We start from the raw sequence: 23,500 nt of genomic DNA, 5'->3' as shown, positions 1-23,500 counted from the left end.
GACACGGAAAAAAGACAAAAGACCAAAAAAAAAAAAAAGAACTGTTAAGTAGGTCAGTCTAAATCTTGGATTAGTCATACATTTTTTTCAAGTTCATTTTACTATAAATGCTGATATCTTCAAAGACACATTGCAAAACACTCTTCACAAAATATTTTCTCACCTTTTTATTTGCTTGCAATAATCCAAATAATAAACAAGCATGAAACCTAATTATTTATTCTGAATAATAAAATATATGTTCCTTTTTAATAACGTCTCTAGTTCTAGTCATATATTATTGCCCACCTTAAATCACATTTTTTCCCTCAGATTTTCAACTGGAAAAAAAACCTTTGGGGGAATTTACTAGTAAGTTAGCAATGAAAGTAAATACAAGTCCCATTATGACCAGTGCATTATAGAAATAGGAAAAAAACCCAGCAAAATGAACAGAAACTTGGAATATTGCATCCTCACGTGACAAACTTGTAGGAAATTTTGCCACAAACAGAGCAAATGGAACCAATACTGAGGAGCCCTAAAGGACTGGTCCAAAACACCCAATTCTCTGAACAAGGTGGAAGCTAAAGACCAGCCAGTACTAACGCATCTCAGAACAAGGGGCTAAATGAGCCACGAAGCAGCGAGTACACTCCAGGGCAGTCTCCTCCATGACGGGCAGTGCAGGGAGCAAGGGGCTGGCCGGGGAGGTTCCTCCCTGGCAGAGGTTGGCCTCCTTCTTGACCCGGACCACCATCTTAGGTCAAATTCCCTCAGAAGCAGACCCTGAGTGAAGATTTGGGGGCAAATAATTTACTAGGAATTGCTCTCAGTAGAAATCAATAATGAAATGTGAGGAGGGGAGAAGGATAGGGAAAAGGAAAAAGCCAACCAAGGGTACAAATTCAGGTGAAGTCCCAGCTTCAGCTGCATCCTGTGGGTAACACTGGAGCATATTTTACCCCTCAAATTTGCCTGAGGCAAAGTAGTTAGGCCGCTGAACTCCCACCAGTCACACCTATGGCGGGCAAGTGGGGAGGCCCAGGAATGAAGACTCCCCAAGTACTTACCTCTCTCGCCAGGAAAGAGAAAACTCATTTGTCTAAGGACAAGCTACTGAAGTCCCAAGCGTGAGCTATTAGCAGCAAAGTGTGCAGAAGCTGAGGGACAGGAGCACAGAGCTGGGGAAAGGTGTCTGAGGGGACAAGGCGAAGCATCAACAGAGTTCACAGCCCACCCCACTCCAGCCGTCAGACCTCAGAACCGCTGGATCGAAAGCAGAGTAAATGTAGAATTCTCTTTTTTTTTTCCTTTTCTTTAATGGAAATTACCCACAAATCACACCAATTCCTGAAATAAGTGCATTTCAACTTCTATTTGAATATAATATTAAGGAAAAGAAAATTCCATCTATAGCAATAAGATGATAAATCTCAGACTATTACTGATCGATGTTCACAGCAAAATTTAAAATGATGCTGAGTAAATGAAATGAACGCAAGTGATGATAAAGAGAGAACAATACGGAATGAGTAAACAACATGACAAAATTAAAAATACAACAGGAACATTAAATGCAAGACTGAAATCACAAAAAAAAAATTTAAATTCACTTAATCGAGAAGACAGATTGGAAAAATTTACAAAGTACTGAGACATGAAGGATGAAAGAATGAAATAAACATGGAGGACAAAGGAGTGAGATCCAATCCACATATACCAAGACTAGAAGGTAAAGAAGGAACGATAAAAAATAACGCAAAACTTTCTTGAGATGAATTAAGACCAGGTACACCAAGCAAAAATAAATACATAAAAGATAAGAGAGTACTTCAAAAAGTTTGTGGGAAAATGGAATTAAAAGATAATATAGGGCTGGCCCGGTGGCGCACTGGAGAGTGCGCCGCTTGGGAGTGTGGCGGCGCTCCCGCCGAGGGTTCAGATCCCATGTGGAGACCGGTTCCCGCTCACTGGCTGAGCGCGGTGCGGGCGCAACACCGAGGGTTGCGATCCCATTGCTGGTCCCCGGAACGGGCACGACACCAAGGGTTGCGATCCCGTTACCGGTCGGTAAAAAAGACAAAAAAGGAAAAAAAAAAAAAAGATAATACAAATCTGACCATGAACTTTTTGAAGACCCCTCATATTATCAGGGAAAGGAAGAAAAAAATGGCCTAACAAGTACACAACAAAACACAAACAAACTGCAACAGATTTCTTACGAAGAAACAAAATGAAAACACATCACACACAAATTAGCAGAAGTTTCTAAAGCATTTTTGCCTTTTGCGGGGGAACTATTATGACCCCACAAATTTCACTTGGTCAAGAGTTTGCTTCATTCACAAAATAAAAAGTCATTCTCGGGTGTGAAAAACAGCATAACCCTCAGGTTTCCTTGGTTTACAAATTGTTAAATAAGTAAATCAACTAATAAAGATGAAAAAAAGAGAAAGGATGAGTTATGGTATAAAAGAAGTGATACTGAACAATAAAATCATCTAAAAGTGGATTAAAATGATTGTTAGAATAATTCTAAAACCGTGTACAAAAATCTTGAAAGAGGTATTGTGAAAGAAAACCTCAGCCTAAAATTCAAGATTGCATCAAAAAGTATCTGTGGTAAGATTACATAATAGCATGCGACATTAACACCTCACACAGATGGGGTTTGGATGAGTAGAGAGTAATTGACCCGATTTCATTCCTAACCCTGAATGTTAAAAAATAAAATGTTCAGACATGAAATATTCTTTTTCTTTTAATCACCATCAAAATAAAATCAAATGGGCACATTTCATATCACTAAAGTTAAGAAAAAAGTTAACCATATGGCAGAATATGTGGGGAATCAGCTAAAACACATGCACCTATAGGCTGGAATAGTGTGCAGATATAACAAATCACTCCTTTATAGATTACTTAATGATTTGAGGACAGTCTTATCACATAATATTAATGTGCATAGCTATTTACACAATTCAATGTCAACCTTATGAAAATAAACCATACATACATAGAAAACAGAAATAACATTTACACTTTTCTCAGTATAGAGAAATTATGAGTAATTTTTTATTACATTTCTATATATTTGAAATAATCAGAATAAAAATATTTAACATCTATTTATTGTTGTGTGGCATTAAATCACATCAGTTAGTATATATTATTTACATTGAGTCAATTAACTTAAATAGAATGTATTATGAAAAATAGAAAATAGGTAACTAATTTTCAAAATAAAAGATTTTGCTGCATTTTATAAATTTGAAAGGACAAGTATTTTTCTTATTTGAAAACTAAGAGTCTGTTCCTTGATATGCTTAAAGAAAATGTGCAGACACCACAGTAACTGTGTGGCAGATTAAAAGACGGCCACGACTTTGAGCTGTGCTATCTATGTTCCCCCACCCCTTGATTCTGGGTGGGCTCTTTGCTTTGATCAAGAGAATACAATGGAATATCCCCTGTGCATTTTCCCAGTGGCTTCCACATCCTGTCTCTTGAAACACTTGATGTTGGACTCCAGTCACCATGGTACAAAAACACAAACCACATGAAGAAGCCATGCATAAGGTAGGTACTCTAGTCAATACCCCTCACTGAACTCCAAGATGACCCCTGCATCAACTGCAAGCCATCTGAAACTCCAGCATCTGTGCACACCAGCCCCACCCACCATCTGACTGCAAAGTCATGGGAGACTCCAATCAGCAACTGTCCAGTTGAACCCAAATAACACTGTGAGAAAATCAATGTTTTGTAGCTACTACTAAGTTTTTGTTTGCAGTTTGTTATGCAGTGTAAATAACTGGAACAAATAGGAGTAGATACAATTTTGTGTGTGTGTGTATGTGTGTGTGTATTAGTAGGCAGGGGAAAGCATTTTAACCCACTTAGTTAAAAGACTTATTATAGGGTCCTTTGTTGTAAATAGCTATTAGTTGAAATATAGCAACATCATCCCTGAAGGATTCAAAAAACAAAAATAATATTATGATTTCTATTCTCAAAAACAAAAATATGTTACATTTAGTTAGGCCAATAGCCAAAGGTGGGATAAATAAACATTAAAATTAAATTTCAGAATCAGACAGAGAAATGATTAAATCTAAGGTCAACTCAAAATATATTTACTGAGATCCTGTATGCAAAGTACTCTTCTGGGTTTTATTGTGTTGTTTCACAGAATCTTGGCAATTTCTGAAAATCTATACAAACAAATATTATATGTTTCTGTTTCCAAACTTATGCTGGCAATAAACTATCTTTCATAGGATGCAAGCTTTTTAAAAATATCGTTATCAAAGTATTTAGCAATTATACTCAGAATTACCAAATAACACTTATTTCGCTTAAGGTGCAGTGCACAGTAATTAATATTCAAAATAATAAACAGAAAAATAAAACTAACCTGGGCCATTTAAATACTGTGTAAGTGAACAGTGCAGTCGGACAATTATAGGTTCCGTTCGAATTACTTCCCACGCCACAGCAATCTCCTCCTGCACAAATATGTTTCAAAGATGAATTAGTCATCTTTTAAAATTCAAAATGAAAAAAAAAATCTTTTAAAATTTTTGTTAAACAAATGCATAAATCATGAAAGCCTTCAAATTATCTCAAAACCCACTGTTGTCGGAAAAAAGGCCAATGTACTCAATTTTTGCCTTCTACATATGAAAAATAAAAGCGAAATCTAAAGATATAACAAAGCACTATAATAAGAGCCTAAAATTCAGAATATATTAAAAGAACCAAGGCAAAAGAAAAAATGTATACATTCTCTGCTTCTTTGGTGACTTTCACAAAACCAATTTTGTAACTAATATCATAAGACAACTGAATATTAAACTTCTTCCTGGAATAAAAATAAACGTATTTTAAATGTACCAGTCATATTACATAAATTGATACTTACATCAAGAAAGCTAACATCAATATGCAGATCAATATCTACATCATCAATGGCTCCATATTCCCTGAAAGCAAACATTAACATTAATATTTTCATTTTCCTTAAAAGATAGTGTGTGCTAGGTTATTTTAACTAAAAATTCAATCACTAATTCTCATCCCTGGTTTCTACAGATAGCTCAGAATTGACTGTGGACATGAATTAACTGACTGAACCTAGTTGGATTTTCATTTTTTGTGGCCCATTTATACCATACAGACATCTTTCTTTCTTTATGTACATGCACATGCACACATAAAATCAAGAATTGGTTGGTTCACAGTTTCGAACATTCCCAGTTCTTTGTGGCAAATTTCTCAATCTTCCTACGTGACTGCTTTCTTTACATTACACTTTCTGAGGATGAAAACCTGCTTCTAAGGTCAAGAAAAGAGTTCCCAACACAAAGAAGGAGCATAAGTAGGGACACACAATAATGTGTCCATGAATTTTCCTTCCAACTTAGTCATCAGTGGCTCTGACACTGATCCAGGTGCTCTGCCACTTGGATGCCACTGTATTTTGATAGGAAGCTCTCAAAGTCTGATAAATCAAAATTAAAACAAATAACTTCAGTATGTTCCAAACGCCTGAAGGCCTTATCAAGACCGACTTTCGTACAGCCCACGTAGTGCCATGAACCAGCATATTTCTTTGAGTTAATAGAAGGCTATAAAAGCAGCAGTTTTTAATATTCTCCAGATGCATCTATATTTTTGATATTCCTATAAAGTTTGGAAGTTATAAATGCTATACAAAGTGAGAGATAAAACCCCAGAAATAAGTGAAATGATAAAAGTTAATGGTCAATGTTTATTGAGTAATTATGTGCCAGAAATTTTCTAAGGATGTCACATCCATGTGATATTTGATACTCACAAAACCCTATAGGTACTATGACTATATCCACTTTACACATGCATAGACTGAGAGCCAAAGTAATAAAGTAATCATCACTCTGTAAAAGAGGTGGGACTTGAATACATGTACTCTAGCTGTTTATGCATGCATGAAATTGGTTCAGTATTCAAGAAAATATCACTTTGTGTTGGAAACCAGGTCAAATGTTAATGGATGATCTCATTAAGTCCTCATCACAGTCCTGTGTGGTGGATAATATTCCAATATTCACTTTGCAAACGGAAGATAAATCAGTGGGGCAGTTAGGAATGGAATTCACGTCCAACTTCAAAACTGTGTAAAGTGCAGTAACTAGCACACAGTAAGTACTCAATAAAAATTTGTGTACTATATATTCAAGTAATACAATATAATACATATTTGTGACACTTTTATAGGGTTCAGAGAAGAAATTTTTCATGAGTAGTTTTACGTAATTTAATGAATAAAAGCAATCCAGAAAATATTTTAGCTTTTTGATATCTATGATTTTTAAAAAAGCATATTAGAATAAAACTTAGCCCCTGTGCTTTCTCCATTCTCCCCTTTAAAAATATATTAAAACATTAAGCACATGTTAGTTTTTTACAAAATTGTACTTTTTTTCCTTTCAATCTTTTTAAAGATTAAATAAAAGGATAAGTTATTTACATAGAAATTAATTTTTAAAACCTATCAGAGCACCATAACTTCTGTGCTATTCATAAAGGATATGCATCATCTTATCCTTTATGAATAGCACAGAAATAAATAAAATTTAAAAAAGAAATTGTACAGAAAGGATGACCAAGCAAATGAATCATTTCTTTTATGCCTGTAGTTTGGGGTACAGCAAACTTTTTCTGTGAAGGCCAGGATAACTATTTTCGGCTTTTCGGGCCACATACAGTCTCTGACCCATATTCCTCTCTATTTTTGTTGGGGTGTTTTTTTAGGGGGGCAGAAGGAGCACAACCCTTTAAAAAGGGAAAAACCATTTGTATTTCATGGGCTGTTCTAAACAGGCTTTAAGACCCAGTGGTCATAATTTGACAACCCTGAACATCAGCAAATAATTCATAACTATATTAGATCAAATATCCATTGTTTGGCATGAAAAAAGAGCCACTAAATGCAACAATGAAGAAAGATGACAAATGACGTTCAAGAGAAGTTTTGGGGGGATGAAAAGGCCTTGACTACGCTGCCCCACTTACAGGAGTCAATCCTAAGAAAATAATAATAAGTATGTGCAACCCTTTACGTAAATTGATGTATGTAAAAGCAGAAATTGAAAATAAATTGAATATTAAATATTAAAGAAATATTTAAATAAACCATAGCATTTTGACATGATAAAAAGTTAGCCATTGATAAAGAAGTTGTTATAAAGATATTTAATATCCTGGGGGGAAATGTTCCAAACATACTATTTACTGAACAATCAGATTACCAAAAGAACATGAAAACTAAAAGGACCTTTTAATGAAAATAGAAATAGGAAAATTTAAAAAGTATTCAGATACTAACTATAAATTATGTATAAAACTTTACTAAAAATGTTGTATATTTTCTAAAAACATATACCTACTTCTTCCAAATAGAAAGATATAGGCTCAGTATATAAAATGTGAGAAACAGAAAAATACACAAAAAATAATTTTGAATACCACCATTCAGAGATAATTCTTTTTGCTCTTATCTCATACCAGTCTCTTTCTTAAATACAAAAAAATATGGTATATAAAGATTTCTGTCTTGTTCTTTCACTTATACTATGAACAGTGTTTTTCTATACTTTAGAAATATTCTTCAAGACCACGAATTTAAATGGCTATATTTATAAAAATAGAATTGCCTGACAAAATATTTGGTTGCTTTTGACTTTTTTACACTATAAATATCCCTCTGGATAAAAATCTATGTGCACTGTCTTCTCATAGAATCATATCTAGAATTACTGAATCAAATAGTATGACTATATTTGGGTTTCTTAATACATATTGTCTAATTACTGTTTTAAAAGGTTAAAACAATCCATGATTATACCAGCCAGCTTATGACAGTGACCATTTCCCACATTCTCATCATCACCAGGCATTTCTACCCCTATTTTTGCCAATTTTATTGGGGAGAATGACTTTAGTTTGAATTTATTTACATTGGCAAGACTTTGGTATGTTTAGAGGCAGAGAGAAGAGAATCAGAGTACAGAAAAATCACAATTTGCAATAATAAATATGCTAATAATTAAAATTAAAATTAAAAAAAGAAAGGAATCAGAGATAACAAAAATCAGTACGAACCTTAGCCACAACTGTTTTCTCCATAAATAATTTTCCAGACCATTTCAACAGAATTTGCCATAAAAATATGATCAGAATATGACATAAATGCTTTTAAAGCCTTTACTATGTGAATTTTGAATTACTCTCTATATAATTTCTTAAATAATCTTTTGGTTAAGAGTTAGTATCTTCCCAATTTCTAATGCTATCAATTTCTTTCTAAAAAGCAGGGAGGTCGGGGTGAGATAAAGGATTACAATTGCTCTTCCTCACCATAGCAGAACATGAATACAGAATTTTAAGGAGGCAGAGGCCCTAAAGGTTTGCAATTAACTGGATTCTGTAGGTGTAGACCTGTAAATAGTTACACTTTTTTTGTTGTTTTATGCCACACTTCAAAGAATTCACAAACGACCCTGTGTATGTGCAAACCCATTTCCCGTTTTGTGATGCCCTTTTTATATAATGCCAGTAATTTCATGTTTCCCACTGAGAGATTACAAAGCATGATTACAGTTTGTCCAGATGCTGCGACCCAGTCATCAGGATTGCTTCTATATCTGAATAACTTTCAGCAGCCCAAGATCTCATGAATAGCAAATGCAGAATCAAGTCAAATGCTTGAAATATGAATGCAACTTGAACTGAGAAGCTAGATATCTGATTGTGTCCTGAATACACTATTGGGTTTTGGTTTATAATAACTCAAAATAATTTCATGTGCTGCTATACTTATTCACTATGAAAAGATCACATCAAATTGACTTTTTTTCTAAGACGAGGGAGACAACATAGAAATAATCTGATGTAGTCTCTTCATTCTAGAACTGAGGATCTGAAAAGAACTGCCCCACACATGTTCTTTCCTAACATCTAGTAAAACTTCAAATTCCAGTTGAGCTACTCTTTGAATCTACAAATCTTGAAAATTGGTAATTTGATTTTGGACATTTACATGTAACCTAGTTTTTTTAAGCACATATGTATAAAATATCTTTTAATGGGACAACATCCTCTTTAATGACACACTTACATACGTACAATAAACTATGTTAGACCTTCTATGTTGGTTCTCCTGTAAAAAACTTCAGCTTATTCATTGTACTGTTGTGATGTTTATAACATGACCTTATCAAAATCAGCATAACTGATTTTTTTTTTCCTTTTTTGTCTTTTTTCGTGACTGGTAACGGGATCGCAACCCTCAGTGTCGTGCCCGTACCGCGACCAGCAACGGGATCGCAACCCTCGGTGTTGCGCCCGAACTGCGCTCAACCAGTGAGCAGACCGGTCTCTATATGGGATCTGAACCCTCAGTGGGAGCGCCGCCGCGCTCCCAAGCACCGCACTCTACCGAGTGAGCCACCAGGCCGGCCCAGCATAACTGATTTTTATAACTATGTTGATTATAAAAATATATTTTAGATACCTGGCCTTCCCTTCTTTACTGTCAAAGAAATTTTATGTATAAACACACAAAACTCTAACACAGGTTCCTGAGAAATAAATATCTATTGCTATTAAGTTATTTCTGCTTTCAACAACTGGACACTAATATTTTGAGAAGAAAGGTACTTGGCAAAGAAACATACACCTTCCTGTGACATCTGAAACTCAACAGCTTACATGTCTATCTCTGCAATGTGTGTTTTTGCACAGTGTGGGAGAGATACTCGTGAATGGGTCAAGGAATATGCAAACTCATTAGTCAGGAAGAAATCTTGTCAGATTAAAGTATTTGCAAGACTGTACTCAAGGTAGCTATAAATTTCTCTAAAGCACACAGGACTAAGAGGAATTTAAAAATTAGATCCAGATAAGAAAGGAAGCCCATAGAAAATAATAGTACATAAGAGGTACAGTATAAAAAGATGCTACAACTCTGCAGCCAGCTTGAAAATCCTTAGCTTTCCTTCAAGGAAGTACTGGCTTTGGGAATAGAGGTGAGTGTCCAGGATCTGCGCATCTGAAGCTCACATCTAGATTACATTCCAGTGTCTCCAGAAAATACTCTCCCCTTAGTTTCATTCCCGTAGGAGCCTTCTGTCATCACTTTCCTGATTTTCAGAGTCATGCAGGTTTTTCCCTCAGCCCAGAGGCAGAGGGTGGAGAACCAATATGATGGAAAGGATATTACAAACTTCCAATTCAAGATCTTCTCTTGATGAATGACATACTTCAGTGCAGACTAAGTTGTGTTAACAAACATCCTCAAAATCTCAGTGGCTTAACCCAGAGAAAGGATTTACATTTCACTCACACTACATGGTTAATATGGAATTGGGGGGTTGGGATGACAGCTCACTGTCATCACTAAGGGGCTTTATTAGTCCATTTCTGCTGATTATTTCAGAATACTTGAGACTGGATAATTTATAAAGAAAAGAGGTTTATTTGGCTGACAATTCTGGGATAGCTGCACCTGGCATGGGCCTCAGGCTGCTTCTACTCATGGCAGAAAGCAGCAGGGCAGCCTACAGGTAGAAGCAGATCACAGGGCAAGAGAAAGCAAGGGGAGGGGGAGGTGCCAGGGTCCTTTAAACAACCAGCTCTTGCAGGAACTAATAGAGCAAGAAGTCATTCACTACCATCCTGCAGAGTATTAATATATTCATAAGAGACCTGCCCCTCCATGACCGAAACCACTCCTAATATTGCCAAGTTAGGGATCAGATTTCGACATGAGCTTTGGGGAGCATGACATATCCAAACTCTATCAGGGGCCCAGGAAAACAGAGACCAGGGAACATGGACTCCAGCATCACACTCTACCTCTTATGCTCACAATTCACTGGCCACAACTAGTTATATGTCCACACCTAATGTTAAAGGGGGCAGGGAGATACAATCCTACCATATGATCAGAACAGGAGAATCAGAAGATATGTAAGCAGCCACTACAAACGAAAATTTGGAAATCCACGAAAACTAAAGTGGTCCATGCTGATTTACAGAGCTGTTTTTCCTTTTTTCCTTTCATTTATTGTCATTTTTTTTTAGGAGGTATTTGTTTGGTGGACATGAGTATACTGGTACAGGTTCCTCAAACCACCAAAAATCCTCAGAATGCTCCTGTTTTCCAAGCATCTACTTCAAAAGGCCCTATTAAAATTGTCCATCAATGAAAAATGATCGAAATGCAGAGGAGTCACAATATTGGGAGCTTCCAGCCTACATCAGGTATTAGTCACAGTAAAAAGGTTAGATTACTCATATGGCTTCAATTTTTCAAGTGAAAGATGACATGGTCATAAAGCAAAGCATATTTTCTATGAGATGGAAGTTTTAAATTTCACAAGGAAACTACCAGAATCATTTCTTTGCTAACTGAATGAGAATTTTACCTTTCTAAAAATATTAGTCTCAATTTATTTTCAGATGGCACTGATCGATATCATTTTTATAAATACATGACTACAGGAGTACATTTGTAATTAAAAACATATAATGCATTTTGTTGCATGATTCAAGATGAGACATTCAGATTGATCACAGGGTTCCTGTTTCCCAGAGACCTAACTCACTTCCTATACAAGAAACTATGAATCAGAATTGTCATCAGTGTTTAGATGTATGGTTCACAAGACAGGCAGTATTCCAGTTTTGGATGGTATGACCAGGTAGGGATGTCGTTATCTACTTAAGTGATAAATCTATTGTCTGTCACTTTTTCTATATCCTTCTTCAATCTACTTTAAGAAGGTTTTACCTTAATCTAGACAACTTCAGTTACTTCCACTTCTTACAGAGAATTTAGATGTGGTTAACTGCCTTTCTCATTTGATGTCACATTAAAAAAAAATTGGCACCAAACAGCCTATTGTGCATACTGAGGTACTTTCACTCTTCAAACTCCATTAAGTTCTCATAAGCCTCAATTAAGTAAAAGAACAGCTAATTAGAACAGTCTGTTTTCAATAGACTTAGAACTTTGCAAGGAAAAAGATTCTAAGACCTTATGTCTAACTGTTCCTTCTCCCATGTGTTCAAGTCTCAGTATTTGAGACTAGGCAGTAAATTAATTCTTATTTTATTTTAAGTAAATCAAACTAGTCCTTCTGAGATTCACCTTTATACCATGAGGACTCTGGGAGGTTATTATTCTGGAGGTTATTTATCCTCTACAGCTAGAAAAAATCTAGAGCAGGCATGAACATGGCTTGCATTCATTAAGATTCAAACCCGATCAAAAAAATAGGCAAGAGAAAAAAATACAAATCATTAATGACTTTAAGCACATCATTTGACTGAAATTCCAAACACTTTTCTAATTTCAACAGTTAATAATTATAAATAAGGTATTTATTTACCTGAGAGAAACTGCATGTGACCCGTATATCTCTCTCACTGCCGACAAATCAGCTTCCAACTGTGGGTGTTTGTGCAGTTCCCCGTCATAGTTCACCTGATGAAAAGGGATGAAATTAGTAGTGACTTGGGGGTAAAGGGAATCAAAAGAACCAAAACACAAACAATCTTTTGCACAGGTCACCTGGTGCATTCTGTCATGGACATTTTCAGTTGCATTAAAAAACACTGATAAATCAGTAGTATATTTACTAAAGTTATTAGGTTCACATATGGCTAGAATAATTCACTACCATTAAAAGTTAAAATTAGAATATTTTGATGCAAAGAAAATGCAAAATCTGAAAAACTTCTAGACTGAACATCTGAGCTCAAGAAAAGCATTTACTTCACTTCACTGGAAGAATTATTTTGCATACTGTTCAAATGTTATATTGATTAAAGAATCATTTCAGTAGGAAAACTATCCCAGTGTTAGAAAGTCATTCCTGGGAGGGAAGAAACATAGTTTTGTTATGCCTATATCTCTACTGCCTTGCTTATGCTTGATTCACAAATTACTGATTTTTGATTCTGAATGAACAAATTTACTTGCATTCTTTGACATAATAATAACTTTCGTTCTACTGCCCCTCTTAGACATATTACCCTCCCATTATAGTATCCAAGTTATGAAACACATTTGGTCAAAGGGTTTATAGAAACAGGACATATTACACAGCCAAACCCTAAAATCAATTGCTCAGTTTTAAATTTTAACATTATCCTGGAAAAATCTGATGAGTTTATTTGTAGTGGCTAGGCTAATTTCATGTATTTAAGTTATGACGTTTCTTCAAAAAATTTTCAACACAATAAATACAATGACAATACAAATAAACAAATAATTAGGATGCTCAATAACTAAGGTCCATCTACTTTTATAAAGGTTAACCATCTTCTGTTTAAAACTAACAATCTATGCTTTTGTTAGAATTGTCATCATTTCAAAATATGGACCAATCACAATATGCTTAAGAAATGCAAAAGTCAAAAACATAATAAATTACTGCATAATAAATTATCTGCAAAATCTCTGTAATGAATTACGACAACATCAACAATAAGGAATCGTTACAGTTAAAAGAATTAAAGGTAGCCTTAATTTCTGAGAATATGCAAAAAGTGAGAAACAGATAAATTATAGATTTTCTAGTTCCTTACAGAATCCTGAACTACACTTAGGTCTCAACTCTCAGGGCACACATTTCTACTAAAAACATAAGGCTCTTAGAACTTTGATACTGGATATTTAGAAGACCAGATTTACTTACCTGTCCTCCATAATAAAATTCTTCAGAGTCATTATCACCTTCAGAATCTTCTTCCACTGTACTATTCTGTCTTGACTCCTTAAAATAATAGAGCAAGAAGATAATTTTAATAGTCGAATGAGTTGTCCTCGGTTTGAAAATGAAGTAGCAAGTGGCCATAATAGGCAGGTCTTTTGCATATTACATGGATTATATATAAAAATACATTCTTGGTGCAGTACAATCCAAAAACAAAGGGAGGGAGAGAAAAACAGTTTTGTGGGTATATTCAGCTCTTTCTAAAGTACATTTTTGTTTAAAATTCTCTTTCTCTGACCTTAAGTTCTGCAATTTAATATTTGATGTATATTAAAAACTTATGAATAATCAATTACACCTTCAGTTTTACTCTGACAAAACATTTGGCAAGCTCAAACTGATTCCATTTTTATTAAAAAGTTCCTCAGCATTATTTATCCCATATTGTTCTTACTCCCATTGCCAACTCTAAACAACGGTATGAAAGAAAAAACACTTTGAATACAATAACATAAAAGCCAAACTACAAAAATAAATACGAATCACATTAGAAAGAGAACTTTTGATATACAAAAATTCTTTGTTTTAGGGCCGGCCCGTGGCTCACTCGGGAGAGTGCGGTGCTGATAGCACCAAGGCCCCGGGTTCGGATCCCATATGGGGATGGTTGGTTCGCTCACTGGCTGAGCGTGGTGCTGACAACACCAAGTCAAGGGTTAAGATCCCCTTACCGGTCATCTTTAGAAAAAAAAAAAAAAATTCTTTGTTTTAGAATTCAAATTTCAAAAATCTGAATTTTAATTTAATTTAATAATAACTAAATTTCAAAAAATTAATTATTATTAAATTAAACAATATGCTTTGACTTGAAGCTTGAGTTTTTAGTCAACTGAACCACATCTGTTAAGTGTCTGAAGTACAAACAAGGAAAATTCACAGTGGTATTCATGGTCCTATTAACATAGGAGAAAGGTAGATTCTTTTGGAGATAGAAATCAATTCATCCAATATTTCATAATTGTCACTAAATTTCTAGAATAAATTCCAAGTTCTTAAGGAAAACAAAAAACAATAAAAGGGAATTTGGCTTTTATAAAATTTTAACCGTTTTTGGTTTAAGCAACGGTTTTGTTCAATCAATGACTCTCCATGTGGATAAAGAAGGGAAAAATGAACGGTACATCACTAACAAGAAGGGAGAGTTATATGGCGTGCATAGTTTTGAAAGCAGAAAATTGCTAGCCCGACTGCACTCATTTTGTTTGTTTAATGCCTTGGTATTTATTTACAGATTCATGTACATTTTTTAAAATCAGGGAGTAGGGATGAGTTTGTTTTTTTAAACACTGGCTGATAATAGGGCGACATACACCTTTTGTGCTACTTTGGCTAAAGAGATCATTTTCTACAAACACAATTTTAAGTATAACCATGCATAGTTATAATAAGTTACATAAATTATCTTCAGTCAACAACATTATTTGATGAAAGAATGGCTACTTTGGCTAAAGAGATCATTTTCTACAAACACAATTTTAAGTATAACCATGCATAGTTGCAATAAGTTACATAAATTATCTTCAGTCAACAACATTATTTGATGAAAGAATGCAGAATAAGTTAAGCTTTGTATGCATTTTATTTCGATTTAAACCAGACATTCTTTTCTATTATTTTAAAGAGAACTTTCTTTTCCAAGTGAATTTTAGGCCACTTCCTTTACCACACAAAAAGTTCCTAAGCCACAAGCTTGAGTTTGATTCACCCTATGCAATTTTAATCTAAACAACAACAATGCAGTAACTACAAATATCTGGTAAACTTAAAATGTCTAATGTTTTGAAAAAATAAAAAATATAACTTACATACCTCCCCATTTTCCTTTTGTAATTTGGATTTTATGGATAAGCAACAGTTAATGTCATCTGTTTTTCTTAATTCTGAAAGAAAGTTATAATTAAAAAATTATTTTAGTTTTCAGTATGCTATATACCAAGCATTCATGAGTTTCAGTGTAAAAACACCCCTCCGGTGATTCCATCTCCTTTGCAAAAGAATTAAGAAATATTCTGAAATGAAACAGTGTTGGGGAGTTACACAATATGCAAGCTATTCTGATTTTTCACTGTGCATAAAAATGTGATCAAACTAAAGTACCACTATACAGATTCCTTCAGCTCTCGTATATTTCATGGTATCTTCAGTGCCATAAATGTAGTTTTTAAATATTCGGTTTGTCTAGCAGTGTTACTATGCAGGAAAATATTTTTCAAGAGCAATGCCAACGTAATGCGTTTAAAAGGAACTTTTTTTTAAGTACTATGAATTTATGCACTTAAAAAAATGTTGAAAAACAAACTTTAGATAGAAAATTTGGGTGGAGAACCAGATTTACAGATGACAAACATAAATATTTGCTGTATCAGCTAAAAGAAACAAAAAAACAAACTTACCTATAATTAAAAAAAATTAACCTAGAATAAAAGAAATTGCACTACTATTACCTGTTGCTATTCTATGAAAAATTACTGGAATTGGCTCTGTAGTAACTAGTACATCTTCATCATTTTCTGAACTTGACACATATGTATTATCTGCAAAAAAATATTAATTATTAAAGGCATAGTAACTCGAAAAAATACATCCTTTATAAAAATAATGACATTATATCCACATCACGCTAGTTCCAATCTCATAAAGCACACACTATTGTTCTGATTAAACTCAAAAAATATAATGAAGCAAACTGCAGATTTACGTGTGAATTAATTAATTGTCAATGCTCTCTTTAAAGACATTTGCATCCCCTAGAGAAATACAGACTTTGAACGGAGACTATCCAAACTCATCTCTAATATCCCATGTGGCAATAAATCATTTGGATGCAATGGTAGCCTCAACTCACTTAACAGGGTCCTTTCTCAATATTGGTATCTACTACAAGAAGCAGGTTTAGTGAGTGAAGGAAGAAAAGTAAAAGTTTAGCATTTTTTCCCTGATAAATATGGATCTCCAAGTGTATGGTAATATAACACACAGGTTTTATTTTTCTTTGCTCATTGATGGTGGCAGAGCATCTGTGAGATAGCTATTTAACAAACACTTCACCAATTCATTAATAACGATCCTATAATGCACCCATCAATAACCTAATAAATAGTATAAAATACCAGCAACAAATAATGGAAGCATGAATCAATTTCTGCCAAGAGAAATTAGTGCTTAGATGACTGAATGAATACACAGTAAAAGATCTTTTTGAGTCGAATTTTCACAATATTGTGTCAGTACAGTGAGAACATGATTTTTAATTGATAGCTCATTACTTTACTTCCAGGCAAACATCTGTATTATTTTTAGGCCTTGAGTAATGAGTAAATGACAGTGATATGTACGTACAGCTTAGCCGCAAAAAAATCTCAGCAGACATATGGCTTCAATAGTTATTCATGGAGGTGAGAAGGGGTGGGTATGGATTAAATTTGAAACAAAAGTTTTTCTCCTTTGATTAGTGTAAACCACAAATTTTGCTTTATTGAGTTTTCAAATATCATCAAGGAAGATGAGAGATTTTCGTGTTTATCAAGTGGGACCACTAATTAAAAGACAGATTTAATATAAAGTTATTTAAATTACTGTCTCATGTTAGTTGAGACTTTGATCATGTATCTAGAGTCTCTTCTGTCAGTAACCTCATACTTTCGGGTGAGTATCAAACACCCCCCTATTAGAGACTGATTTTTTTTATTTCTTAAACCCTGACTCAGAATCTTACAGATGTGAAATTATTTGTCACTTAATCAACCTAATTATTTCCCTGTGCACAATGGATTCCTTGGAGCTAAAGAGAAAAAGTGTTTTAAAAGGGAGCATTAGAGCAACAGAAGTAAAACCTGACCACTAACTAGAAGGGAAGATCCAGAAAATTCCATAAAGTGAATAGCATCATGAAATTTCACAGCACCATGAAAAAGCATCAAGAGGCAAGTAAATTAAGACATTATATTTAAGAAAACAGGAAAGTTAATAACTAAATTTAAAAGATTTTCTATCATAATGGCTTACATTAAATGTTGACACTGGAAGACAGTAAGGATTCATTCAAAAGAATATAATTTAATGAGACATAATTTAGGGAACATAATATGTGTTGCACAATGCTGTCGAAGAGATTTTCTACCAGTCTCTATTTTGACTAGTATTTACGCTTTAGAACACTCTGTTTTTGACTTAATTCACCCTAAATCAAAATGTTCTCAGGTTTCATAACATTGTTTATCAAACTGTCATTATGATATAATAGGTCAGATCAGATCACAGAGGTAATGTCAAGTTATTATCAGAAATGTAGGAGAGTAAAAAAGCACATCAAATCTAGATGCTGATTCACTTTTTTGGAGGAATTCACTCACGAAGCATTCTGTTCCTGGGCTTTTCTTTGTTGGGAGATTTTTCATTTCTGATTTGATCTCCTTACTCATTATTGGTCTGCTCAGACTTTCTATTTCTTCATGATTCAATCTTGGTAGGTTGTATAATTCTGGATATTTATCTAGTTTAGCAATCCCACTTCTGGTTATATATCCAAAGGAAATAAAATCAGTATCTGGAAGAGCTATGAGCACCTCCACGTTCACTGCAGCATTATTCACAATGGCCAAGATGTGGAAACAACCTAAGTGTCCATCAGCAGATGAATGGATAAAGAAATTTTATACGTATATACAATAGAATATTCCATTCTTTTTTTTTTTTTTCCCCTTTTTGTCTTTTTTTTTTCGTGACCGACAACAGATCGCAACCCTCAGTGTCGCGCCCGTACCGGACCGGGACCGGCAATGGGATCGCAACCCTTGGTGTCGCACCCGCACCTCGCTCAGCCAGTGAGCGGCCGGTCTGTATGTGGGATCCATATGTGGGATCCGAACCCTCGGCGGGAGCGCCGCCACGCTCCCAAATGGCACACTGTAGCAGTGCGCCACCGGGTCGGCCCCGAATATTCCATTTTTAAAGAATGAAGGAAATCCTGCCATTCGTGACAACATGGATAAACCTGGAGGACATTATGCTAAGTGAAATAAGCCAGGCACAGAGAGACAAATACCACACGATCTCACTCACTATGTAGAATCTCAATAAGGAGAACTAGTAGAAGCAGGGAGTACAATGGTGGCTGCCAGGATTTGGGCAAACTGAGGAGATATTGGTCAAAGGGTACACACTTTCAGTTATAAAAACAAGTTCTATGGATCTAATGTACGACATGGGTGGTGATGGATGTGTTAATTAATTTGATTGTGGTAATAATTATACAATGCATACATATCAGATCATCTTAAATATATTCAATCTTTATTTAGCAATTAAATATTTTAAAATTAAAAAAAAAATCTAGACACTGCTATCAACTAGCTGCTGATCCCTTTTATCCTAAGCCATGGTCTTCTGAGCTATAAAATGAGGTTTGCTGACCTCCTCTTAGATCTTTGAGGACCATCCCAGCTGCATGAATCCATTCTATGTTTTCTTTCTTTGGTGTTGTCTAAACAATTACTTCTAAATCTTCCTCAAACTATTCAAGAATTTGTAATAACATCACCTTTGCTTAGAGATGAGAAAGTAAAACGTAGAAAGGATTAAGGCACGGATTTCAGGTAACAGAATGAGTCAGTGACAGAATAAAAATGTTTTCAAAGTCAAATTTCTTCACTGGAATTCTCCTACTTGACTTCAGAGCTGTGATTTTTTTTCTTTTTTTTCTTCCCTTAAAACCTCTGGGTCAGTTAGGTTCTTTAATGTGTATGTTTTATAGAGGACCTACAGATCTTTGTTAAAGCTGTTAAAAAAATATGAATTTTTTTTTCTTTTCTTTATTTCCCTAACAGACGACGTAAGCCCTATCAGAATTTCCATGGACAACTGGGGGGAGATGAGTAGAGAGCTACGGAAAAGCAGCCCTTCAACTGTAATCTTTATTCTATCTCAAATGCAGCATAATTTAAAGACGAGTCACTCCATTCTTCATTACCATCTAACTTAAGAGAAATAATAACTATACCTATAAATAATAATTATACTGATATTGTATTATATTCTCGATATTTTCCCTCAGTTTTCTATATAATCTCATGTCATCCCCACAGTCAATTATTATCCCTGTTTTAAAGATTACCAAATTGAGGGTCAGAGAAATAAAGTAATTTGCTCAAATTATTTAAGTAGTTAATTAATTACACAGCTAGTAAGTGGTGAAGCTTAAATCTGTCTGAATCCAAAATTCGATGCTTTGTCATTATAAGTGTTTTTGTAAATATGGAAAATATTGTCACTCAAAAATTGCAATATCCTATGAAATACAAACGCTTATTAAATATCGAATCAATTATATTTTAGAGGCTATAATTTGATAGAGACTGTGTAGGATTCTAATTCTCACTTTAGCGGTTTATTCATAAAACTATACAGTGTCCAAGTATCTCACATAGATCAAGACTCTTTGGACTCATGGGTACTGGAGCATCCAGAAACTATCCTCCCCTCACCCCTCTAGATTCTAGAGGGGAATATAAAAAGGATGAGATAATCCACTCCCATCAATAGGTAAGTCTTCTAACTAAAGGCGGGAACAGATGAGAATTAAGAAATTCTGCCGTTCTGTTACAACAAAGCCAGGTTGTGACTTGTAATATACACAACTATTTTCTAATTCATTACCTTAAAAAAAAAAGCTGCCTTCAGTAGAAAATCCACAAAGACGTACAAGCCAGAAGACTGCTCTATTTTTTCACTTTATTTTTGAGCCAACATATCATTTAGTATTTCATTTATATATTACAATTTTATAATATGTTGTTTATTATAATAATCATATGTTATATTATTTTGATAGTATTATTATGTATGACTAACTCAATTAAAGACCCTCTAAATTTTCATTTTCACAAAACTATGAAATGACTTTTAATAGATGACACAGGATAATTAGCAGATCAAAATTATAAAATGACAAACCTATTCCAAGGGACATATGCTAGGGTGATATAATCCTGACTCTTCAGGATAATGCTGATGCATTTCCGTAGGGAAAGAAAATTCCACATTTTCAAATTCAGATGAGCTAATTATTGAACCAAACGATCCAGGAAAAGTAGAAAAAAAAAATAAGCCTAAGGAACACTATCAGAAGGAATTAATAAAGGTAAAGTCAAATTACTACATTAAGAAATTAACAATGATAAAGAGAGCTATTCATTTTAAAGAATTTTTAAAATGGTCAAATTTCTGGAAGATTAACCAAAGTAGGAAAAGACAGGAACAAATACAAACAGTAGAAATGAGGAGAAATAACCAGTGACATGGAGGACTTTTACAATTATATACCTAATACTATAAAATACTTTTTGCTAAAAAATGTAGATGTTTCACCAACATAGGGACTTTCAAGAAGAACACATGTTTAAAAATGACTGAGAAATAGAAAAAAAGATCAATGATCATGGCAGAAAAATATAACTGACCCAGAACCATCACTAAAAGGGTACCAGGCTCAGACAGATTTGCTTGTAAGTTCTATCAAATGCTCAAAAGTGGTTTAATTCCTTCAGCAACTCAAAGTGTTTAATACTAAAGTATATGACAAAACACACATAATCCTCATAGATGAACATTAAGTTATCTGCTAATATAACTTGTCACCTTATTTTTTAAAGGAGAAATGATGTATACCTCAACAGATGCCAAACAAGAATTGGATAGATTTAATATTCATTCTTAAAAAAAGAAAAAAAAAAAAAAAAGGCTTGGTAAATGAGAAAAGGAATAATACTTTCTTTTCTGAAAGTAATTGGAAGCATGCTCACTAATTTTGAGAAAAGGGACGTAGCTGCCAAATTTCATATTTATTATTAAAAATTATTCCAGAAGTTTTAGCCAGTGCCAGAGGAAAAATGCAGTTATGAGTATTGGAAAGTAAGAGCAAACATATAATTTTGTATATAACTGTCTATCTGAAAAGTCAGGCATATTACCTAACAACTCTAAGTAAATGTGGATTAAAATTTTAAAATGGGGAAAATATTAACATATTAATGTTCAATTTGAAGAACGTTCCATAAAAACACTAATGCTACTTCTTCCCCAGAAGCAAGAGGAATCAGAACTGAATTATAGACGTGGTTTTACCATCAAACTACATGTCCTTGGGAAATATTATTTAACCTCTCTCAGAACACTTCTTGAGGTAAGAACATAATGATCGCCCCTGTTCTGCCTGGCATTCAGAACCAAGTGAAATTATGTATGGGGAAATACGTAGTGTACTGTGAGCTGGACAGCATATTTTGGTGTACTGGTTGCGGAAACCGATCCAAAATTCTGTCCCAGTATTTAAACCAGAATGCACTAATTTCCCTCTCCCATCCTCGAGTTTTATTGCAGCGTAATCTAACCTATTTTGATCAAGTAGATAAAATATAATGTATATTTACACTCCCTTTATTTTATTTTATTATCACAAATGATAACCAATGCTTTCTTTTAAAATTTCAAGTTTTGTATATTGGTATTTCGAAGTGGGGCTCCCGTAAAGGGAGAAAAAGCTCGAGTGATACCTCTTGGCCACAAGAGGGAGCTAAACATTTTGTCCACTTGGTTTACCAAATGGCATCTTCTACCATACGTCATGTGCTACAGAATAATTCACTTAGCGCCCTCAAGTTGGGCTTTGATTTGTGGCATTATTTCTATTACCTAGACATAAAGTCCTGCAGCTCTCATGGCTGACATCTCTCCAAACTGCCCCGGATGAGGAGCACAGTAATTATAATATTTACAATAAATATTGGGGCTTTTATTTTCCTAACAAACACTCAGCATCAAAAACATCTTATACCACAATAAGGCAGAAGTCTGACTTATGCATAATAATCTACAAAACATATTTTTTCTTGTAAATATTTCTTGTCTTGGTTCTTCCAGTAAACCTTGCCAAGAACACTTACTATTACTATTAAAATATAGGCATGTCCTTAAAATGAAGAATCCCCCATTGTATAACTGTACAATTGTTTTATAAAATACTACTCTGAGAACATATGGAGAGCATAGCAAAATAATTACAAGGAAGTTTATTATTTTGAAACATAAAGTAATCTTGTAAAAAGATTAAATGGTTAATGCAAACTGCCACAGAAAATACTTATAAGTTAAAAAAAAAAAAAGTTTTACATTATCTCCATACCAAACTATGGACTAATTTTTAAATAATCAAGTATATGTATACACATACACACACTCTTAGAGAAATGAATGAAACAAATAAATGTTAGCTATTATTTTTATATTATGAAAGGCCAAATGATGTTCCAAAACTAGCAACTACACCGGTGTAGAGAATCTTCATTTTAATTTTAATGATGTAAATATACAGGCTGAAGCTACCATACGGGCTCATGTAAATGACTTTTCATTGGGAAATTATTTTGATTCTGGACTGCATCTCAGAATACATCATGTACCACACAGGTAATCAACACAATTCTTCTATATTTTTAAGACTTCCTCTGCCTGCCGATGCTTAACCTCTAGATATATGTATATACATTTTACATCTCCAAAAGACAAACATATTCAAAGGTGGAAGTCTTTTTTTTTTTTTCCTTTTTGTCTTTTTTCGTGACCGGCAGCGGATTGCAACCCTCAGTGTTGCACCCGTACCGGACCGGGACCGGCAACGGGATCGCCACCCTCGGTGT

General features: G+C 34.3%; 1 protein-coding gene across 1 annotated transcript in view; it reads right to left on the bottom strand.

The window, feature by feature from the left end:
• Positions 1-23,500, bottom strand: part of PARP8 (poly (ADP-ribose) polymerase family, member 8) — a 122,455-nt gene that overhangs the window by 61,895 nt on the left and 37,060 nt on the right. Inside the window, exons 3-8 of the mRNA XM_008589096.1 lie at positions 16,253-16,342; positions 15,618-15,688; positions 13,731-13,808; positions 12,420-12,514; positions 4,907-4,967; positions 4,400-4,490 (exon numbers count right to left, since the gene is read on the bottom strand). Of these exons, the coding sequence (XP_008587318.1) occupies positions 4,400-4,490; positions 4,907-4,967; positions 12,420-12,514; positions 13,731-13,808; positions 15,618-15,688; positions 16,253-16,342 (486 nt within the window). The remainder of the gene's footprint in view (positions 1-4,399; positions 4,491-4,906; positions 4,968-12,419; positions 12,515-13,730; positions 13,809-15,617; positions 15,689-16,252; positions 16,343-23,500) is intronic.

The sequence above is a fragment of the Galeopterus variegatus genome, unplaced genomic scaffold (assembly GCF_000696425.1).
Source record: "Galeopterus variegatus unplaced genomic scaffold, G_variegatus-3.0.2 Scaffold5201, whole genome shotgun sequence".
Lineage (NCBI taxonomy): Eukaryota > Metazoa > Chordata > Mammalia > Dermoptera > Cynocephalidae > Galeopterus > Galeopterus variegatus.
This window is presented reverse-complemented; position numbering and strand designations above follow the sequence as displayed.